The following is a 19,354-nucleotide window of genomic DNA, read 5'->3' on the forward strand; positions in this document are numbered from 1 at the left end:
GCATTTTTTCCTCTATTTCCCTGATGATAGCATGTCACAGAACTGTAGTACAATATCACACCCACAATGGTACCAGCTGCACCAGTCAAAACACAGAATGGTTCTATCATTCCAATATCACTAGTGTTTGTCCTTAAAGGCCACCTCAATCTCCCTTATTTTCCAGGTCTAAAGGTCAAGTTTTAATGATTTTTCTCAAACATTGGTATAGAGTTGGATTTAAATAGATGTATAAATTACTAATACTTATCTAGTATTTGAATATATGAATAGATCAACTTTTCTCTGTTGCAATTTGGTCATATTTTTTACTTCTTCCTAGAAGTCTTTGTTATACAAGGGATTGTAATGAAATTGATCTATTTTCATCTTACAGAAACTGCATTTTTCTGTTGTACTAATTGTCTCACATAAAAGTTAATGATGTTAGACATATGTTTGTTAAACTGCTATATAATGCCCAGCAGTCTAATACCAGCACTTTAGATATGATGAACAAAGCAAATATTTGCTCCCTCCTGTGCGACTTCAGCTTGGTCAAGAAAAAATGAATAAAATAAATAATTACAATGATGATAAGTATAGAATATGGTACTCTGTGGGAACTCAGAGAAGGTTTCCTTTGGGAAGAAGTTCTTGGAGTAAGGTGGAAAGATTGAATGAGGGAAGTGGTCGGATATTCAGCGACTGGTGTGAATACTCTGAGGCAGAAGGGAACTCAGTGAGTTTATGTGGGTTTGGGTTGTATAGTGACAAGGTGTGGGGAGTTTGTGTAACCTGGATAATTTACAAGGAAAATGAGATTAGACAGTTAAATGGAGACCAGCTTTTATAGGACCTTTTATAAAATGCAGATTAAACTAAAGTATTTTAAGGAAGGAAGTGCCATGTTTTGTTTGAATTTTGGAAAAGATACTCATTTTTGTGCATAACAGATTGAAGAGAAGCCACGATCAACACAGACCGGATTGGAAGCCACTGCAATCGTCTAATTTAAAAGTGATGCTGGTTTTCCTACGGTCATGATAGTGGAGACAGAGAAATGGAATAGTTGAGGAATTAAAGTCTGAATCCACACACTATTTGCTTCCTTTAAAATATCTTAAGAAATGACATTTAATTTATCTTCTCCAGTTCTTTGTAATGTTACTATACTGCTCATGTGGTTTTTTGGAAGTCACCGTTTGTTATTTATCCTACTTGGCATTAATAGCTAATTTCTGCCTTTACTGTTATATTTCTCTTGCTGTGATAAGACACTATGACCAAAGCAACTATAGAAGAATGGGGTGGGTGTAGTTTCAGAGAATGAGTCCAAGACCATGATGGTGAGGAGCATGGAAGCAGGTAGGCAGACATGGTAATAGATCAGTAACTCAGAGCTTGCATCTTGATCTACAGTTACAAGACAAAGAGAGCTAACTGGGAGTGGGGTGGGCTTTTGAAACATCAAAGCCTGGCCCCAGTGACACACCTCTTCCAACAAGACCACACCTCTTAATTATTCCTAAACAGTTCTACCAACTGTTGACCAAGTATTCAAATATATGAGCCTATGGGGACTATTCTCATTTAAACTATCACAGTTACTTTGTTGTCTAGGACATTGTTTGGATTTTTAATAATGAAACAGCATATATAAAATAAAATATAGGATAAGCTAAATAATATGTAAATACAAAATGGTGTTTCTTCTAATAAATTAGTTTGGGCTTTTAGGAAGTAAGTATAAAGTAAGCTTAACTAAAGATATTTCTGAGATGATTCCTGGTTAACACTTGTCATTGAAAGGAGAGGGAAGTAGTTGGTAGTGATGATGATGAATAGCAGGGACACCAGACCTCTAAAATGAGAAGACTGGCTCTTGAATTAAAAAGAAAAAATGGCATATGTGATGTGCTATGTAATTATATGTAACTGCTCTTTTGTTATTGAAGTTCCACATTCTAAGTTATTTCCTGTAATTACCACACCAGAAAATATGATACAAAAAAATTCAGGGGCTAGTGAGTCAGTTATTATAAAGGAGAGTACGCCTTACTAGAACTTCTAACACTTTTTTTTTTAAGTTAGTTGGAGGAAGGATGGAGGCTTAGTGGGTTAAAAGCACTGCTTTCTGGACTCTCTTTTCCACCATCACCTTTTATCTTGGAGCCTATGCAACCATGGATTGCTTACAATACTTTTAGAATAAAACCCTTCCTAGTGTTATGTTTTGGAAATATAAGAAACTAAAGCAATCTAGCACTTTAATTTGTATAAAAGATTTTTTTTGTTTTCTCTCTCTCTCTCTCTCTCTCTCTCTCTCTCTCTCTCTCTCTCTCTCTCTCTCTCTCTCTCTCAACAGGATTTCTCCTTTTAACAGCCCTAGCTGTCTTGGAGCTAGCTCCTGTAGGCCAGGCTGACCTCGAACCCACGGAGATCTGCCTGCCTCTGCCTCCAGAGTGCTGGGATTAAAGCTTGCACCTTTGCTCACCATTTTCGTAATTTTAGGGATACTATAATTCAAAACTATTTTGAAATGTGTCTTTTTAAAAAAGATTTAAATTTTATTAACTTGAGTATTAATAATATTAACTAAGAACACACTTTTTTTTAAAAAAAGACCTTTTAGATTTACTAATTTAATTTTATGCATTTGTGCTTTAGTGTATATGCAGTTTGCACTTGTATATTTAGGAGTCTGTTCAGATCAAAAGATGCCATCAAATTTCCCAGAACTGGAGTTTGAGTTTGTGGTGGTTGCAAACGGCCACGTGGGTGCTGGGAGCCAAAGCCAGGTCTTCTACAAGAGCCATAAGCTCTCTTAATTGCTGAGGTATCTCTCTAGCCACTAGCACTTGGCCTTTTAAAATTGTTTTGTAGTAAAGCTTAATATTTTACTTTTCTTAGTGTGGAATGGATAACATGTCTACATCCATAAATATTTATCAAATGTAATTTTATTTTGAATATTTATTGTTGTAATTAAGAGTATTCTCATCTTTCCAAGCATGGTGGCACATTCTTTAAATTCCATCAGGGAGGCAGATGCAGCTGGCTCCCTGGGTTCGAGGCCAGCCTGGTCTACAGCAAGAATTCCAGGACAGCCAGGGTTACACAGGGAAAATCTGTCTCATTCTTGTGCTGCCTTGTTTAAATGGTTTTAGGTATCTGTGTAAATCCAATATTTCTCTGTAAAAAAATACATTGTAACTTGCAATATACTTAAATTTTAACTTTACAAAACTGAGTGTATTTACTCTAAGATTTACTTTTCTAATTTGTCTCATAAATATTTCTGTTGAAAGGTGTACTTATCTTTCTGTATTTGACCACCCATGATTTTTAAAAATAACACGGTCTTCTAAAATAAAAAACCCAAACAAACAAAAACTAAAAACAGTTCAACATGGGGAACAGAGTAGGCTATCTATCCTTTTTAAGTCATTTTTATAAAACATGAAGAGATTTTCTAAATGACAGACATTAGAAGAAAGAAGAGAATGGGATTTAGTGGTTCGGTGTTAGGAATGATAGTTTTGACTATTTTTAGTCCCAGTTTCTTACCTCTGTAGTTGTAGTCAAACCATGTTTTCCTTCAGTAGTCCCCACTTTGTTTATTTGGGAAGTAGTTATTATAGTGATTACGTAGATATCTGAGCTTTAAAAATAGTTTGATATATATATATATCAAATATATATATATATATATTGAAAGAGGGAGAATTAGGGAGAGAAAGAAAGAAGGGATCAAGGCAAAGGGTGAAGGAGTGTAATAGTATCAAAGAGTCCCACAATCACCCAGGATGGAGTATAACAAAAGTGTATTTATTTGAAGATAAACTCACTGTAAGAGTATCCATCTGCAGTCCTCTGTATGCACTGGGATCTGGAACCAAATCCAGCAGGAAAGGGTGGCCTCACACACTTTGCATCTGCACTTATAGTCCATGAGACCATGCCCAAAGTGGGCCAGTATCTTAAAAGCTACTGGCTGAAGGAGTTCCCACAACAAAGGAGAAAAAGGGGAGGGAAGGCAGGAGAGGGGAGTAGATCAAGTTAGTGTGTGTGAGCATACTTGTGCTCATGTGAGAATCAGAGGAAAACTTGTGAATTTCTCTTCTGTCCTTCCTCAGTGTCATGGATGTTTATTAAACTTGGGTTGTCAGGGTTGTTGGTGACAAATGTCTTTTATCTGCTGAGCCATTTCAGTTCTGAGATTTAAGAATTTTATGAAGAAAAAAGAGTATAAAAGCACATAGCACATTTTCTGGCATATAGGGCATGTTTTCAATATGTATTACTTTCCATTGCATTTTTATTTTCCTAATTTGCTTTAATTCTGTGACAATTGTAAATTTTTTTCTGGTAGGGTTTTCTTTTGATGTAATAAAGTATGAGAAATAAGTTTAAAATAAATGAATGACTGCATGTAGTAAGTAAACCTAGATACAAATGTTTTAATATGCACCAAATACTTGAGCAATTTTTTTGCTTCTGCTAACTTATATATGTAATATATGTAGTTCAAGCACTGTGTGATATTAATTTCTTTACCTCTTGACATATTTGATATAGACAGATAACCATGGACTAAGTGCTTCTATTTATTCTGATGTCCCTTGTCCTCTTAGATCATATTGACCCAGGTATTTCTCCAGACAGGTTTCACTGTCACAGTTCTTTCCTGGTGTTTTGTTGTGCAGGTCAGTGCCAAATTCAGCATATTCATGTGTGGGGGGCATGTACTGGAGAGATGAGTAAATGACTTTTAATTTTTATTTAAAATATGATAATTTACCTTATAGTAAAAAGTAGTTGTATTAATTTAATTCATGAGGACTTAAATGATTTTTAATAATTCATAAGTTTTATTTTCAGCCAAAGAGTATTAGGTTACTGCTGACTTTTTAGTGTCATAGTACCTTGTGGTACTTTCTCTACAAGGTTTAAAAGTATATGCCAGTTTTGTTTCCCTAGCACTATACATAAGAAATAATTTCTACAAATGCTGTAAAAAGAATGCCTTCAGAAGCCATTAAATGCTGTTTACATCTTAAAAGGATTGGTCAGTTTCATTGTCTTCTTTGTCAATCTTGATCGGAGCTCACAGACTAAGTCTATAAGCCTGCATGTGCCTGGCAACTGTTACCTAGTGACAGTTTCAGCTGCAGTAGCCATTGGCTGTGCTGATTGGGGCAGGAGGACCGAGTCACCTTTCTGATGGTGAGTTCTTCTGCATCAGCTCTGGATAAGGAGGAGGAGCAGACTCTGGCTCAGGTGGAAGCAGTGAGACCGAGAAACTGTAAAGACTCTCCCGGCAGCATCTTGATAACTGCATCACAGTAAATCGGACTTCTGAATCAAGCAGCCCTGCTACACAGCTGATATGAGTGAATTCGCATGAGAAGCAGTACCTTATTCCTGTAACAAGAGAACTATTTTGTGATAAGTGAAACTCAGCATGTCCAAGGAGGAGTATTCTGTGGCTGACATAAAAGAAGGACTTCCCTGAATGGTGTGTTGCTGCACAAGAAAATAACTTTGAGAAGAATGCTTTCTATTAAGCTGCTACATTGTTCCTTAAGGAAATGTTTTCATTTCTAGCGCATGCTATTTCTTGAAAAGCTATGCCAACAAAGAGTGACAAGAGACTCCCTGAATTGCTTGTACTTGGGGGAAAGACTTTGGCAAATGTTAACCCGGTGCCAGAATGACCTTGGAAGCCTTTTGGATGGATTCTGCCCTGCCAGAATCTAAGTATGTCAAAGCCCAGGATTTAAACACATCTTGATGTGTTTTGATATTTTAAAACAAAGACTTTTTCCCAGCCTACCTGATGGTCCTCCTTTAATTGAGTTTTTGCTTAAAATAGAATACAGAAACAGAAGAGGCATTTTCTTAACACATGGCTGCTAATAACTGCAAATATAATAAAACAAGGTAAATTTCTACTTTCAAATATTTAGTGAAGTAATGATTTAATGTGTTAATCATCTAATGGAAATAGGAAAACTGTAACAAATTGGAATATGAAACCTACTAGAAAGACTTAATTAACAGACATTAGCAGCATCTTTAGTGAAATGTGCTCAGTGTTTAGGGACATTTCTATTTCTGTCTAAATTTCATCTACATTTATGATATATGTGTATTGTTGAATATGTGAGGAATTACTTCGAGCTATGTGTTTTATTATGCTTCTTTACAAGGACATATCCTATCAAATAATGAAAGTTATTTTTAGTTATAGAAGCTGAAGTTAATAACAAAGATTTATTTTGAAATAGAAGAGATATAAATTGCATTGCTGTCAGCATATCAGCAATTGTGGTGGTCTAATGCTAATTTCATATAAATGTTCAAAGAATGAATAGAGAATTAGGACTTTAGACGTTTATTCTGCTTTTAGTTTTAGGTGTTGTTACACTAACTCATTGTGTAATATCTTCTCTACTGAAAATTATCTTTTATTTTCATAAGCTTTATATAGCAATCTGGAACCTGATTTTTATCCCTGTGTACCTCATTGTGTCCATACAAATGGTTATTTTGTAATTAGCCTTTATAGAATTATTGTTCTTACCTTTTAAAAAATGAAAGAAAAATGGTTCCTAAAGTCTTTCCATCAGTATTAGATGTGAACTGAGGCCGAGAACACTTTTTATCATGTGAACTTTTTCTTGGATTTTCATCTAAAACTAAGATCTTAATTATTTGAATTCTAAAATATGAATACATTTTTATCGTAGTTCATCACAGTTGAAGCAGGAGACCTTAGGCAGTTTAAGACTGTTTCTTTTATTTTTCTTTCTAGCTGATCTCTAAAAAACTGTATCTTGAGAGAAACATTTCTTCCCTTGACAATGTTGTTTTTTTATTTTTTATTTTTTTACAGATTTATATTTCATAGCACTAGTTAATAAATCCAGTTTCTCTAGAAGTGCCTATATGTCCAAAAGTTGCTTGAAAGCACCGGAAGGAGCTAACAAGAGACCTCTTTTCACCTTTCTAGCTCATCCTCCTCCTTTATCCCCCAAAGCTGAGATGTGTCACTGGTGAACTAAGGCTGATGAAGAGCCCTGAGCACACTGTGAGATGCTCAGCTGTAATACAGGCATTGGCACTTTCTACTTACTGAAGCAGGTTCTCAGACACTGATTTGCAGTGTGTCTGGCACGGGCACCTGCTTGCTGCAGCCAAAGCTACAAATTTTCCTAATTCCAAGCCATGAATGAATCCAAGTGGACTGAATGGAGGATCCTGAACATGAGCAGTGGCATTGTGAATATGTCCGAGCATCATTCCTGCCCACTTGGATTTGGTCACTACAGTGTGGAGGATGTTTGCATCTTTGAGACAGTTGTTATTGTCTTGCTGACATTTCTAATCATCGCTGGGAATTTAACAGTCATCTTTGTCTTTCATTGTGCTCCACTGTTACATCATTATACTACCAGCTATTTCATACAGACAATGGCATATGCTGACCTCTTCGTTGGAGTTACCTGCTTGGTTCCTACTCTGTCTCTTCTACATTACTCTACAGGTGTCCACGAGTCATTGACTTGCCAGGTGTTTGGATATATTATCTCAGTTCTAAAAAGTGTTTCTATGGCCTGTCTTGCTTGCATCAGTGTGGATCGCTATCTTGCAATAACCAAGCCTCTTTCCTACAATCAATTGGTCACCCCTTGTCGCCTGAGAGTTTGCATTATTATGATTTGGATTTATTCCTGCCTAATTTTTTTGCCTTCTTTTTTTGGCTGGGGCAAACCTGGTTACCACGGTGACATTTTTGAATGGTGTGCCACATCTTGGCTCACCAGTGCCTATTTTACATGCTTTATTGTCTGTTTACTTTATGCTCCTGCTGCCTTGGTTGTCTGCTTCACTTACTTTCACATTTTCAAAATTTGCCGGCAGCACACCAAAGAGATAAATGACCGGAGGGCCCGATTCCCTCGTCACGAGGTAGATGCCTCTAGAGAGGCAGGACACAGCCCGGATCGTCGCTATGCCATGGTTTTATTTAGGATAACCAGTGTATTTTACATGCTATGGCTTCCATATATTATTTACTTTCTTCTAGAAAGTTCTCGTGTCTTGGACAATCCGACACTGTCCTTCTTAACCACTTGGCTTGCTATAAGCAATAGTTTTTGTAACTGTGTAATATACAGCCTCTCCAACAGTGTTTTCCGCCTTGGCCTCCGAAGACTTTCTGAAACAATGTGCACATCTTGTGTGTGTGTGAAGGATCAGGAAGCACAGGATCCCAAGCCCAGGAGACGGGCAAATTCCTGTTCCATTTGAAAAGAACTGCACAGTAAATCAAATGTAATGTGACTGTGGTTTTGGATTGTATTCTTGATTTATTTGGAAATTTGCCCTAGAGAAATGTTTATGTGAATAGTTGACTATGAAGTGAGGAATGACATTAAAGATCTCTTTTATTTCCTTTTGTACAAGAGCAAAAGGAAAGGATGTATGGAGAATAATCTCGTAAGAGAATTACAGCTTGTGAATATGTGTTCAGTGTTTGATTCTCATCACTGAGGATCGGAGAGGTACTTCAAATCTGCAAAATGAGAGCTTCTTAGCATCTCTTTTTTTTACATTCTCTCTGCCTATGTCTGTCTTTTCTTTAGACTTATTCTGTGTTTTTACTCCTTGTACTTGTAGTTGTTCATTATTTACTAACCTGTCCTTCATGAAAAGTGCAAGTACTACATATATGAGACCAAGTATAACCTTTCCATCATAGCACTGAGACATGCAGTCTACATCAGTTGTGTTGTGTTTAGGGAGGGTACACAGTAAGTGTTACGTTTTATTATTTTTCATACCACACGTGTTTATGTTCTTGTCATCTTCTTCACAGCACAGATTCTCCACTACAAACAGAAAGGAACAATATCTTTTTTTTCTTCTGTAAAAGGACTTTTGGTTTCTTTTCCTTTCCCCAACACCTGCAATTGCCAAATCAATATTTGATTCCTCTGAAACAAACTCTGTAAGTGTCTTAGCTGATGAACGAATCCTCTATATAAGGGAGTCAAGGTGTTAAATAAGGTATTTTTTTCTAACAAAGAAATCTAGTAGTTAAGAGATTGTGTTTAATACTTTGATGGATTTTGGAAACATTTCATCTGCTTTCTTTGAAGATTTTTCATGTGCCTAAAGTTTTTTTTTTGCTATAGTAAGGTTTTTATATTTTCTCTATAAAGCCCAGAATATTCCTAACGCAGATGCAGAATACCCACCTGTGATGAATATCACTCTTTGTGCTACTCATAAAGCCCTTTAGAAAAAGTTAAACACTAAGATTGCGTATTAGGTTTGCAACAACTTATTTCACGACCACTACTCATTTTTATGGTATGTAGTTGCATAGTCCATATTTTTTTTACAAAAGTATAAATTATATTATGTGGCTTGTGCCTAATGTTTTCATATATATATATATGTTGTTTAAGTTGTCACCACTGGAACCATATGTATGGACTTATTTTGAAAGGAAAATACTTTTTTTTTTTTAGGAAAATACTTTCGTGTAGTTGTTTAGATATTTAGAGTAGAGGAAGCTGCCTTCTTAGTGCTGCTGGTGATGCAGTATACTTACGAAAAGCAGTTTAGATTTGTTTTATAATGGTCTGTTTTCAAATGTGGAGATTAACTAATTTTGTAATGGGCTACTTGAGAGTAAATAATAAGTTGTTGGGAGTTTAGGTTTTGCCATAATAAAGTAGATGTGAGCAGAGCAGCTTATATTTTTATCCTATGTTCTTGCTAGAAAAGTTTTAAAAATTTCTATGACACTGCTGAGAATTTTTCTTCTTAGCACTTAAGATGTTTTTTTTAATTTGTCTTATGAAAAACATTTATTGAAGCGTGCCTATGACTCTAACATAGATGCCAACCATGTCTGCACACTGGTGTTTTGACTTTAAAAGTCTGTTAAAGAAATGTTGTCACTTTATTGAGGTTGTTCTTAACCCCTGTATATTTTTAAATATGTAAGAAATGTTTAAAATAAAAATAAAATAGTATTCTATATATTAAAACAAGACTTTGTATCAGTTTACTAAAACACCAGGAACAAGAGTTATTTGTTGGGAGATTAGAATCGGATTGTTCTATACTTCTATTTCTGGGATTTGTGTAGACTCTTGTTTCCTGTTTATCAGTAGTATCTTAGATGAATTGAACTATACCTTTTAAAATAGTATTTCTTACTCTTCAAATATGAGAAATAAATTCTCCAATATTATGCATATATTACAGGAATCCATTTTTGGTTTGTTTAATTTAGCATAGTTTAGAGGGGTTGAAAAGATGGCTCAGTGGTTGAGAGCACTTACCATTCTTACAGAGACTTGACTTCCATTCCTAGCACCCAATGGGGGCAGTGTAATACAACTCTGGTGGATCCAGTACCCTCTTCAGTCCTCTGCAGACAACCACAGTCATCTGTACACACCCCTTCAGACATACATACACAATAAGAAATCAATGTTTATATAAATTTAGAGGTTTGGACAGAAATCTTGGAGATATTCCCTCTCCTAACATTTCCTTGTAACGTTAAGCAGTTTTGTGCTAGGCTCAGTGTTAGGTTTTATGTGTATTATAATATTTAATCCTCTCTATAGCCCTTGCTCAAATCACAGCTAATTTCAGTCTAGAGCTGAGGAAAAATGACTCACTCACGATTGCTCATCCAATTATGGAGCCTTCTGCACACTTATCTGGCCTGATGTCAAAGCCTGTGTCCTCTGCCAGCGTACTACACAGTTGTCTACACCTGGCTTAGTAAAAAGGCTGAATTACAGTCTGCATTGCTGTTTAGATAAGCTCTCAGACCTCTGCATCTCTCACTGTGCCCTTTACTTCAATTTTTTTCTGGGCATCATTTATTTTTCAGTGCTGTCTTTTGCCTCAGTTTTTTTTCCCTGTGGACTGTCATTTTCTTTGATATCATATACTTCTTTTATTAAAACCTCAGCCTGTTAATTTCAACCTTACCAACGTATTTTGTAATCAAACTAGAATTCTGGGGACATACTAACTCCTTGATTTTTGATCATTTGTGATAAATTTTCCTTGAATAGCTTTTTCAAAGCTCTTTGAACTTTTTTGAAGGGCAAGGGTGAACAAGGACTTTCTTTTAATAAAGGAGATACTATCTTGCAGCAGAAATCCCGTTCCTCTGGCTCTTGAAATCCTCTGCTTCTTCTCCCAAGACATCTCAATCTTCCTTGTAGGGATTGTGTTTCACAGGGCTCAGTTAGAGGCTCCTCATATTCAGCTGTTCTCTGATTTTTGACTAGTTGTGACTCTACAATGTTGTCCATCTGCCACAAAAAGAAACGTTTTTGATGAGATGTGAGAGTTTCAATTATCTGTGGATATAAGGGCCTGGGAGTAGGTGGGGAGGAATGAGAGTATAAATATAATTAAAGTATGTTGTAGTATTCTTATGTATTTCCTCCAGGACTCACTGGGACCACAGATCTCAGGGCTGCACCATCAGCTACATCAGCCAACTCTTCAATTCTGCTCTTGGTTCTGGGGAGGAATCCATATAGTCCCTTGACCTTTTGAAAATGTTTGTATGTATGCCTACAGGTGTTCATGTGTGCATATGATAACATGTGTCCATATGATTATGTGGAGACCAGGGGTTGACATAGTATGTCTTCCTCAATTGCTTTCTTTTCCTTTTCTTTTTTTTATTTTTCTTTTTTTTGGTTTTTCAAGACAGGGTTTCTCTGTAGCTTTGGAGCCTGTCCTGGAATTAGCTCTTGTAGACCAGGCTGGCCTCAAACTGACAGAGATCCGCTTGCCTCTGCCTACCGAGTGCTGGGATTAAAGGTGTGCGCCACCACCACCTGGCCTCAATTGCTTTCTTTCTTTCTTTTTTTTTTTTCTTTTTGGTTTTTGAGACAGGGTTTCTCTATAGCTTTGAAGCTTGTCCTGGAACTAGAACCTTAGGCCAGTCTGGCCTCGAACTCACTTAGATTCATCTGCCTCTGCCTCCCAAGTGCTGGGATTAAAGGCGTGTGCCACCACTGCCCAGCCCTCAATTGCTTTCTATCTTACTTGATTTTTTTTCATTTATTTAATTGTGTTTGTGTCTGCACATGCATGTCCCCAAACACATATGCACCATGGTACACATGTGTAGGTCAGAAAACAACTTGTGAGAGTCAATTCTGCCTTTCTGCTCTGTGGGTTCTAACAATTATCAGGCTTGGCAGAAAGTGCCTTTACCCAGTGAATCATCTTGCTAGCAATCTACCCTGTTTTTTGAGATGGGGTCTCTTATTGAATCTGGCTAGATTTTCAGGCCAGCAAGCTCTAAGGACCCTCCTATCTCTGCCTTCCCAGTGCTGGGATTACAGGTATACCCTTATACCTACCTGGCTTGTATGTGGATGAGGGGCAACTAACTGTACTTGGATTTTCATGCTTGTGCAGCAAGCACTTCAGAAACTCAACTCTCTCTCCAGCTCTTTAACTGATGTTGGTGGGCTTCCTGGTTGACAAGACAGGAGGGTGATTACCTGCTGTCTGCCTCTTAAACCATTTTGTCCTTAACTTTTCTTTGGGACCTGGCTAAAGACCAGACACACTAAATATACATAGTATAGTACATTTTCTAAAACGGTGTTTGCCTCAGAGCCTCAGAAACAGAAATTTTATCAGGGGACAGAGAATTTCAACTCTTTCTGTTTGAAAACTGTACATTACTGAATTTTTAAAAAATGTTTTTTTCATTTTCTTTTAAAAATAATGTTCTCAAAGAATTATAAAAATATATTAAAACGTTTGTCATATAGTGAAAGGGACTATGTGAGGAACACTCTGGACTCTGCAATTTACTTCTTTTTGTTGTATTTCTATATATATTTACATAACAAGATGATAAATCAGGACTGTTAAGAATGGGTTAAGAAATATGATATATATTTCCTATCATGGCATTGTATTTTGTAATACCTACCCGGTTTGTTTATAAGTGAGAGTCAGAAATTATAGTGTACTTTGTTACTCAGGGATTCTATTATGTGAATAATGTTTTTACAGCTTTGCGGTGTTGAGGTGTTTGCATATCACTAACATAGAAGCTTGGGCTGAAATCTTAGCTCAGTGGTCTTGGATTGATACTGTTTCAAGACCTCAGTTTTCTTATTGACAAAAATCAGAGAGGCAGGTTCCTCCTGGTACAAAATGTGAGGACTCAGCATGACTTTGCATAAAAAGTATTTAGAATGCTTGAATTGCTGTTTAAGTTTTTGCTCCCACATTTATTACCATCACAACTGAAAGCTAACCAATTACGACTGAAACAGAATTAATCCTTTCAGAATTAGGCTTAAAAGATAGCATCTTTTCCTGCTTGAAGGTGTTTTAAAGCCAGATTTTGGATTAGACTTAGATGTTTTTAATTACAGAAAAGTCCACAGCATCTGAAGACATATTCCCCAGGAATAGTTATTTGTTGTTAAAGATATCCCACAAGCAGTTGTATAAGACAGGCAGGTGTGAGCCAGAGATTGCTTTCTTATTTCTGTGTATTAATTAATGTTTAAAACAATCTTTTAACAACAGGCTTACAATAGTAAATAAGGATTATCTTACTATTTTTTGCAATATGAACTGTCATTTATTAAAGTAGAATTTGATATATTTGTCACATATTTTTCAATTATTAGTAAGCTTGTTTAATCTTCAGATACCATGAATTGTATAATTAAAAATATAAATGAGATTGTTGGCTTAAAAGGATTTTCTCAGATCCTCCCCATTCTCTCATCATTAGATGTGAGAAAGGTGCAACTATGTAATAAGCAGATAAAATAGAACAAGATGTGAGGAATCTGACAATGTGACAGATATTCTGAGCAAAGTGTCACCTATGCTCAGCCAGGACTGTCACTGGGCACAGTGGCCTACACTGTTGGGTCATTGCTATGCAGTTTTTTGTATTTACTGTGAGTGATTTTCTTCTCTGTGTAAAGCTATTTTATAGCTAGGGATGTAGTTCATCCTACTATGCACAGAGCGCTGGATTCAAATCCACAGGACAGCATAAACCAGAGTAATTGGTAGTAAATACTTAGAAACTCATGTTCCAGGGGATTCGTCACCTTCTTCTGGACTCCAAGGGCATTGCGCGCATGTTAATGCACAGATATACATGCGGGCAGAACAGCATACCCATTAAATAAAAATAAATCTTTCATAAACAGCCACTTTATTTAGGATTAAGAAAAATAAGTAACTACTGAGGAAAACGAAACAATTATAGTGGAGAAATTGATTTCTTTTTAATATTTTTGAAGATGAATGTTTTCTCTAATGCTTGTTTTGCTTCATAATTTTAAAATATTAACAACTTTATTTTAAGTAGTATAAAATTATTATGAATATTAAGATATTATGATGTTTTTGTTCTTTGATAGTCTTCTGTTATTTCTTTTGTATAATGAGGAATTATTTTATGATCAGGGAAAGAAAATTTTTGTTTCGCTAAATGTTAAAAATATTTTGAGAGGCCAGTAAAATTGCTTAGTGTGTTGTCACCAAGTCTAATGACCTGAGTTAAATTCCCTAGATAAACATGGTGGGAGGAGAGAATGGACTTCTGAAAGTTGTTCTCTGAACACACATACAGACCCTGTTGTTACAATTATTTTGAATTTCATAAGCCAGTTTTTGTTAATATTACAAGTAACTAATAATGTCAGAATATCTCCCTATGAAGATACTTTATATAGGATTATGATTTCTGAAATATTTATTTCTGGTATTTTTTGTCCTCCCTCCCTCCCTCCCTCCCTCCCTCCCTCCCTGCCTGCCTGCCTGCCTGCCTGCCTGCCTGCCTGCCTGCCTGCCTGCCTTCCTTCCTTCCTTCCTTCCTTCCTTCCTTCCTTCCTTCCTTCCTGCCTTCCTGCCTTCCTGCCTTCCTGCCTTCCTGCCTTCCTGCCTTCCTGCCTTCCTGCCTTCCTGCCTTCCTGCCTTCCTCCCTCCCTCCCTCCCTCCCTCCCTCCCTCCCTCCCTCCCTCCCTCCCTCCCTCCCTCCCTCCCTCCCTCCCTCCCTCCCTCCCTCCCTCCCTCCCTCCCTCCCTCCCTCCCTCCCTCCCTCCCTCCCTCCCTCCCTCCCTCCCTCCCTCCCTCCCTCCCTCCCTCCCTCCCTCCCTCCCTCCCTCCCTCCCTCCCTCCCTCCCTCCCTCCCTCCCTCCCTCCCTCCCTCCCTCCCTCCCTCCCTCCCTCCCTCCCTCCCTCCCTCCCTCCCTCCCTCCCTCCCTCCCTCCCTCCCTCCCTCCCTCCCTCCCTCCCTCCCTCCCTCCCTCCCTCCCTCCCTCCCTCCCTCCCTCCCTCCCTCCCTCCCTCCCTCCCTCCCTCCCTCCCTCCCTCCCTCCCTCCCTCCCTCCCTCCCTCCCTCCCTCCCTCCCTCCCTCCCTCCCTCCCTCCCTCCCTCCCTCCCTCCCTCCCTCCCTCCCTCCCTCCCTCCCTCCCTCCCTCCCTCCCTCCCTCCCTCCCTCCCTCCCTCCCTCCCTCCCTCCCTCCCTCCCTCCCTCCCTCCCTCCCTCCCTCCCTCCCTCCCTCCCTCCCTCCCTCCCTCCCTCCCTCCCTCCCTCCCTCCCTCCCTCCCTCCCTCCCTGCCTGCCTGCCTGCCTGCCTGCCTGCCTGCCTGCCTGCCTGCCTGCCTTCCTTCCTTCCTTCCTTCCTTCCTTCCTTCCTTCCTTCCTTCCTTCCTTCCTTCCTTCCTTCCTTTCTCCCTCTCTGGGTCTTGAAAACTTGTAATACTAAGTGTTTTTGATATATTTTTGCTTTAACCTGAACAATTTGGAGTCATCACTGAATTTGAAATTATTTCAGTCTCTGCTTTTAGTGAACTATTGAATGCATCTTTCTGCATTTTTTCATATCTTTAGCAACAAATGATTCTGTACCAGAGAAATAGAATCTCTTGGCTTTATTAACTGTGTTTTCTAGATAATAGAATTCTACTTTTAGTTCCCCATTTTTGAAAACCATATTTATATTTTAATAACAATGCATTTTTATATATGATTCTATCAGCCAAGATAAAGCAACTCACAATAGAAGATTCACTCACACTGTATCTCAGACTAAGCTGGAATTCACTCTGTGTCCCAGGTGGCCTTGCACACTTTGTGACCCTGTCTGTGTTTAAACGTCTTGAGTATTTTGGGCTCAAAGACATAAACCACCATTCCTCTGTTTTAGGACTGAGAAAAATAAGTATACACTGAAGAGTTTGCTATTCTGAAAAGTTTTTCATTTTTTGTAAATCATAAAATATATTTTAATAAAGTACCCATGCTTCCAAAACCAAGACATGCATATTTACATAGTAGATATTTATTGAATAGAGAAAGCAAACTTAAGATAAATAATCATAGGATTTAGATTATTTAAAAAGGGAATCAATTTTAAAGCATTAACTGAAGAAATGATGACTGGAAGGAATGAATACACCTCTACCTATCAGAGCTACAGATATTCAAGGCAAACATGACTTTTGACAGCACATGGCGGAGTATAGTGTGCTGACAATTGCTTGCTCTGGAGTTAGGCTGCTTGGGTTGCATTATCACTCTTCAGTTACCAGATGGGTTGGTAAATTTGAGCCTTCATATCATTATCTCTCAAGGATAATGAAAACACTTCTTAAAAGGCTGTAAATCGAGATATCTAGGCATAACAGGGAAGTTACAACTGTGAAAGTCCAGTCCAACAAGATGGTCACCTAAACAAGACCTGTGTAAGACAGCACTAGTGTACAATGAACATGGAAAATTTTGCAAGGCATCTGGGTAAGAAAACCTATTGATTCCTCTTCTCTGATCCCAGCAAATGGCTCACTGTAAATGAAGCTCAGAAGCTTTTCTAACTAGGTTTCAGTTTATCTGCACACACACTGTGTGTGTGTGTGTGTGTATGTATGTATGTATATAGATTTGTGTTGGAGAAATCCTTTTGCTTATGAAAAATTTCTGTTTAACTATTGATATAATAATATTTTAAATATGAAATCACTGCAACATTGTTATAAGTTTTAAACATCAGAAATGTTGAGCTTCTCATCAGGAAATGAAACTATTATAGCCTTAAACAGCTGACTTGTTATAGACAAGCCTCTTTTGCAGTACCTCATTAAGTAGTAAAACAGAAAATTGAGCACTATAAGTATCAAACTTGTATGCAGTTCTAAAATGTGTATGACCTAATAGAATTTATTATTCTACATAGATTTAGTAGGTTCTTGACAGACTGTAAGTTAGAAAATAAATTTACTCCTATTTAAGAATAATATTTTTATAAAATCATCAACCAAATTAATTCTGATGTTATTAATGAATGAGAATAGAAAGCAATTTCAAGTGAGCAATAGTATATTTTTACTCAGAATTATACAGTCTTAATATCTTGGTAATTTTGTTAATATTCTCTCTCTCTTTCTCTGTCTCTGTCTTTCTCTCTCTCTGGCTAGTAATATAGTTTTAAGCTGACCCGTCAAAAACTTTGATTTTCTTCAAGTTTAGTAAATGATTGAGAAAATAAATGATGCGGATAATTATTTTGCTAACTTGGTGCACTGTGATGAAAGCAAACATCTGTATGTGGTTTTGTGCACTAAATATTATTTCAAGTCACTCACATAGTAGGATCATTATTTGAACCATGTAAATCTTAGTGTATATGTTAATGCCTGTACTGGATAGTTTTATGTCCACTTGACATAAGTTAGAGACCTTTTAGAAGAGGGAACTCCAATTGAGAAAATGCTTCCACCGTACTGTCCTGTGAGGAAGCCTGAGGCACATTTTTTGATTGATGATTGATTTGAGAGGGTCCAGGGTCTGGCTCACTGTGAGCAGTGCCACCTTTGAACTGGTGGTTTTGGGTGCTACAAGGAAGCAGGATGTCCAAGTCATTAGGAGCAAGACAGTAAGCAGCACTCTTTCATGGCATCTGCATCAATTTCTGCTCTGACTTCCCTAGATTATTACAAACTGTAAGATGGAATAAACCTTTCCCTTTTGGTCATGTTTTTATCACAGCAATAGAAAAGTAACTAAGACAATGCCTTTGTTATGTGTTTTCTTAAAAAAAAAAAAGATTAGGTGCCTGGGCATGGTGGTGCATGCCTTGTAGTCCTAGCCACTAAGGTAGACTGGTGGGAACAAGGGTAAGGAGTGAGCCTTCTTACAGTCCATGATCATCTTGGGTAGGATAGAAATAACTCACCTTAAAAGAAAGTTTTATTTATTGCTTTGTATTAAAATATTTTTGAGAGATAGAAAATACTTATTTTATTTTATGTGTGCATTTGTCTGTATGAATGTATATACACTCTGTGCATAATTCTCAAAAGAGGTTATCTAATAATCCTGAAACTGAATCCGATGCTACCATGTAGGTTCGAGAATGGAACCTTCGTCTTTTGCATGAGCGACAAGTGTTCTTACCCTCAAGCCAGCTGGCTCCTCAGTGATTCCCTCTCATTAGTTTATCTTTAAGAAAAAGAGTTCAGAGGGAATCATTGTGTCCTCCTACCTTTTCCATCGCAAGCAAGGTATAGTTGTTTAAGAGAAAACCAGTGATTGCTTGTAGAGATGAATTGATTAAAATTACATTTTCTTTTTCCCCCTGAATATACCTGCCAGTGTGCCTTTTTATAAAATACACATTCTGGTTCCTCACAACTCTGTAACAGTTTGTGTTGTTAATCCCTGTGAATTGATCCTTAGATTCTAACTTCTGTTCCTTTATATAACTATCTTCTTTTTTCTCTTTAACTGAGATTCTTTGTCATTTTTGTTTCTGATCTCCAAGGATATGTTGCTTCAGAAGAAAAATCTGGGGTATTTTAAATAGAATGAGAGAGAGTAGATCATATAGTGTTCCCTCACCTGATATAATTAGGTAGAAAAATAACTGATTCTGGTTTTCTTTTGTTCCACCTCCCTATGAAGTAGGAGTTTTGAAATGCAGGGATTTTAAGATGTAGTTATTTATATCTTAAACATTTATTCATCTTATGGCATATTCTTCATGAAAATCTTTATAAATAAAACTTTATCCATATGTAGTATTTTTGTAGTTTTAAAAGAGGAATACTAAGTAAAATTGTGATTATTCTCCATTTTCCTAAATTTTTTTTCCAAAAAGAGCTGAATTTGTTTATCTTTAAGTAAAAGAGTTCAGAGGGAATCATTGAGTCCTCCTACCTTTTTTTGCACGAAGCTCAGAGTTTCTGAAGAAGCTTCACCCTCAGCAATCCTATAGAACAAATGCGATTAGGCTCCTGAGTTTTCAGTATATCCCTTTC

The 19,354-nt window shown here is 37.3% G+C and overlaps 1 protein-coding gene across 2 annotated transcripts; it reads left to right on the top strand.

The window, feature by feature from the left end:
- The first annotated feature begins 300 nt into the window (after window positions 1-300).
- On the top strand, window positions 301-9,975 carry Gpr52 (G protein-coupled receptor 52). 2 transcript variants are annotated; one of them, XM_050135435.1, is made up of 2 exons: window positions 301-5,925; window positions 6,881-9,975. In XM_050135435.1, the coding sequence occupies exon 2, from the start codon at window positions 7,213-7,215 to the stop codon at window positions 8,296-8,298; it is 1,086 nt and encodes a 361-aa protein (XP_049991392.1). In that variant the 5' UTR covers window positions 301-5,925; window positions 6,881-7,212; the 3' UTR covers window positions 8,299-9,975. The 2 variants fall into 2 exon arrangements, with proteins under 2 accessions (XP_049991392.1, XP_049991393.1); XM_050135436.1 differs by having other exon boundaries at window positions 6,998-9,975.
- The last annotated feature ends 9,379 nt before the right edge of the window (window positions 9,976-19,354 follow it).

Source organism: Alexandromys fortis, unplaced genomic scaffold (assembly GCF_014885135.2).
Source record: "Alexandromys fortis isolate MF-2015 unplaced genomic scaffold, M_Fortis_MF-2015_v1.1 scaffold_21, whole genome shotgun sequence".
Classification (NCBI taxonomy): Eukaryota; Metazoa; Chordata; class Mammalia; order Rodentia; family Cricetidae; genus Alexandromys; species Alexandromys fortis.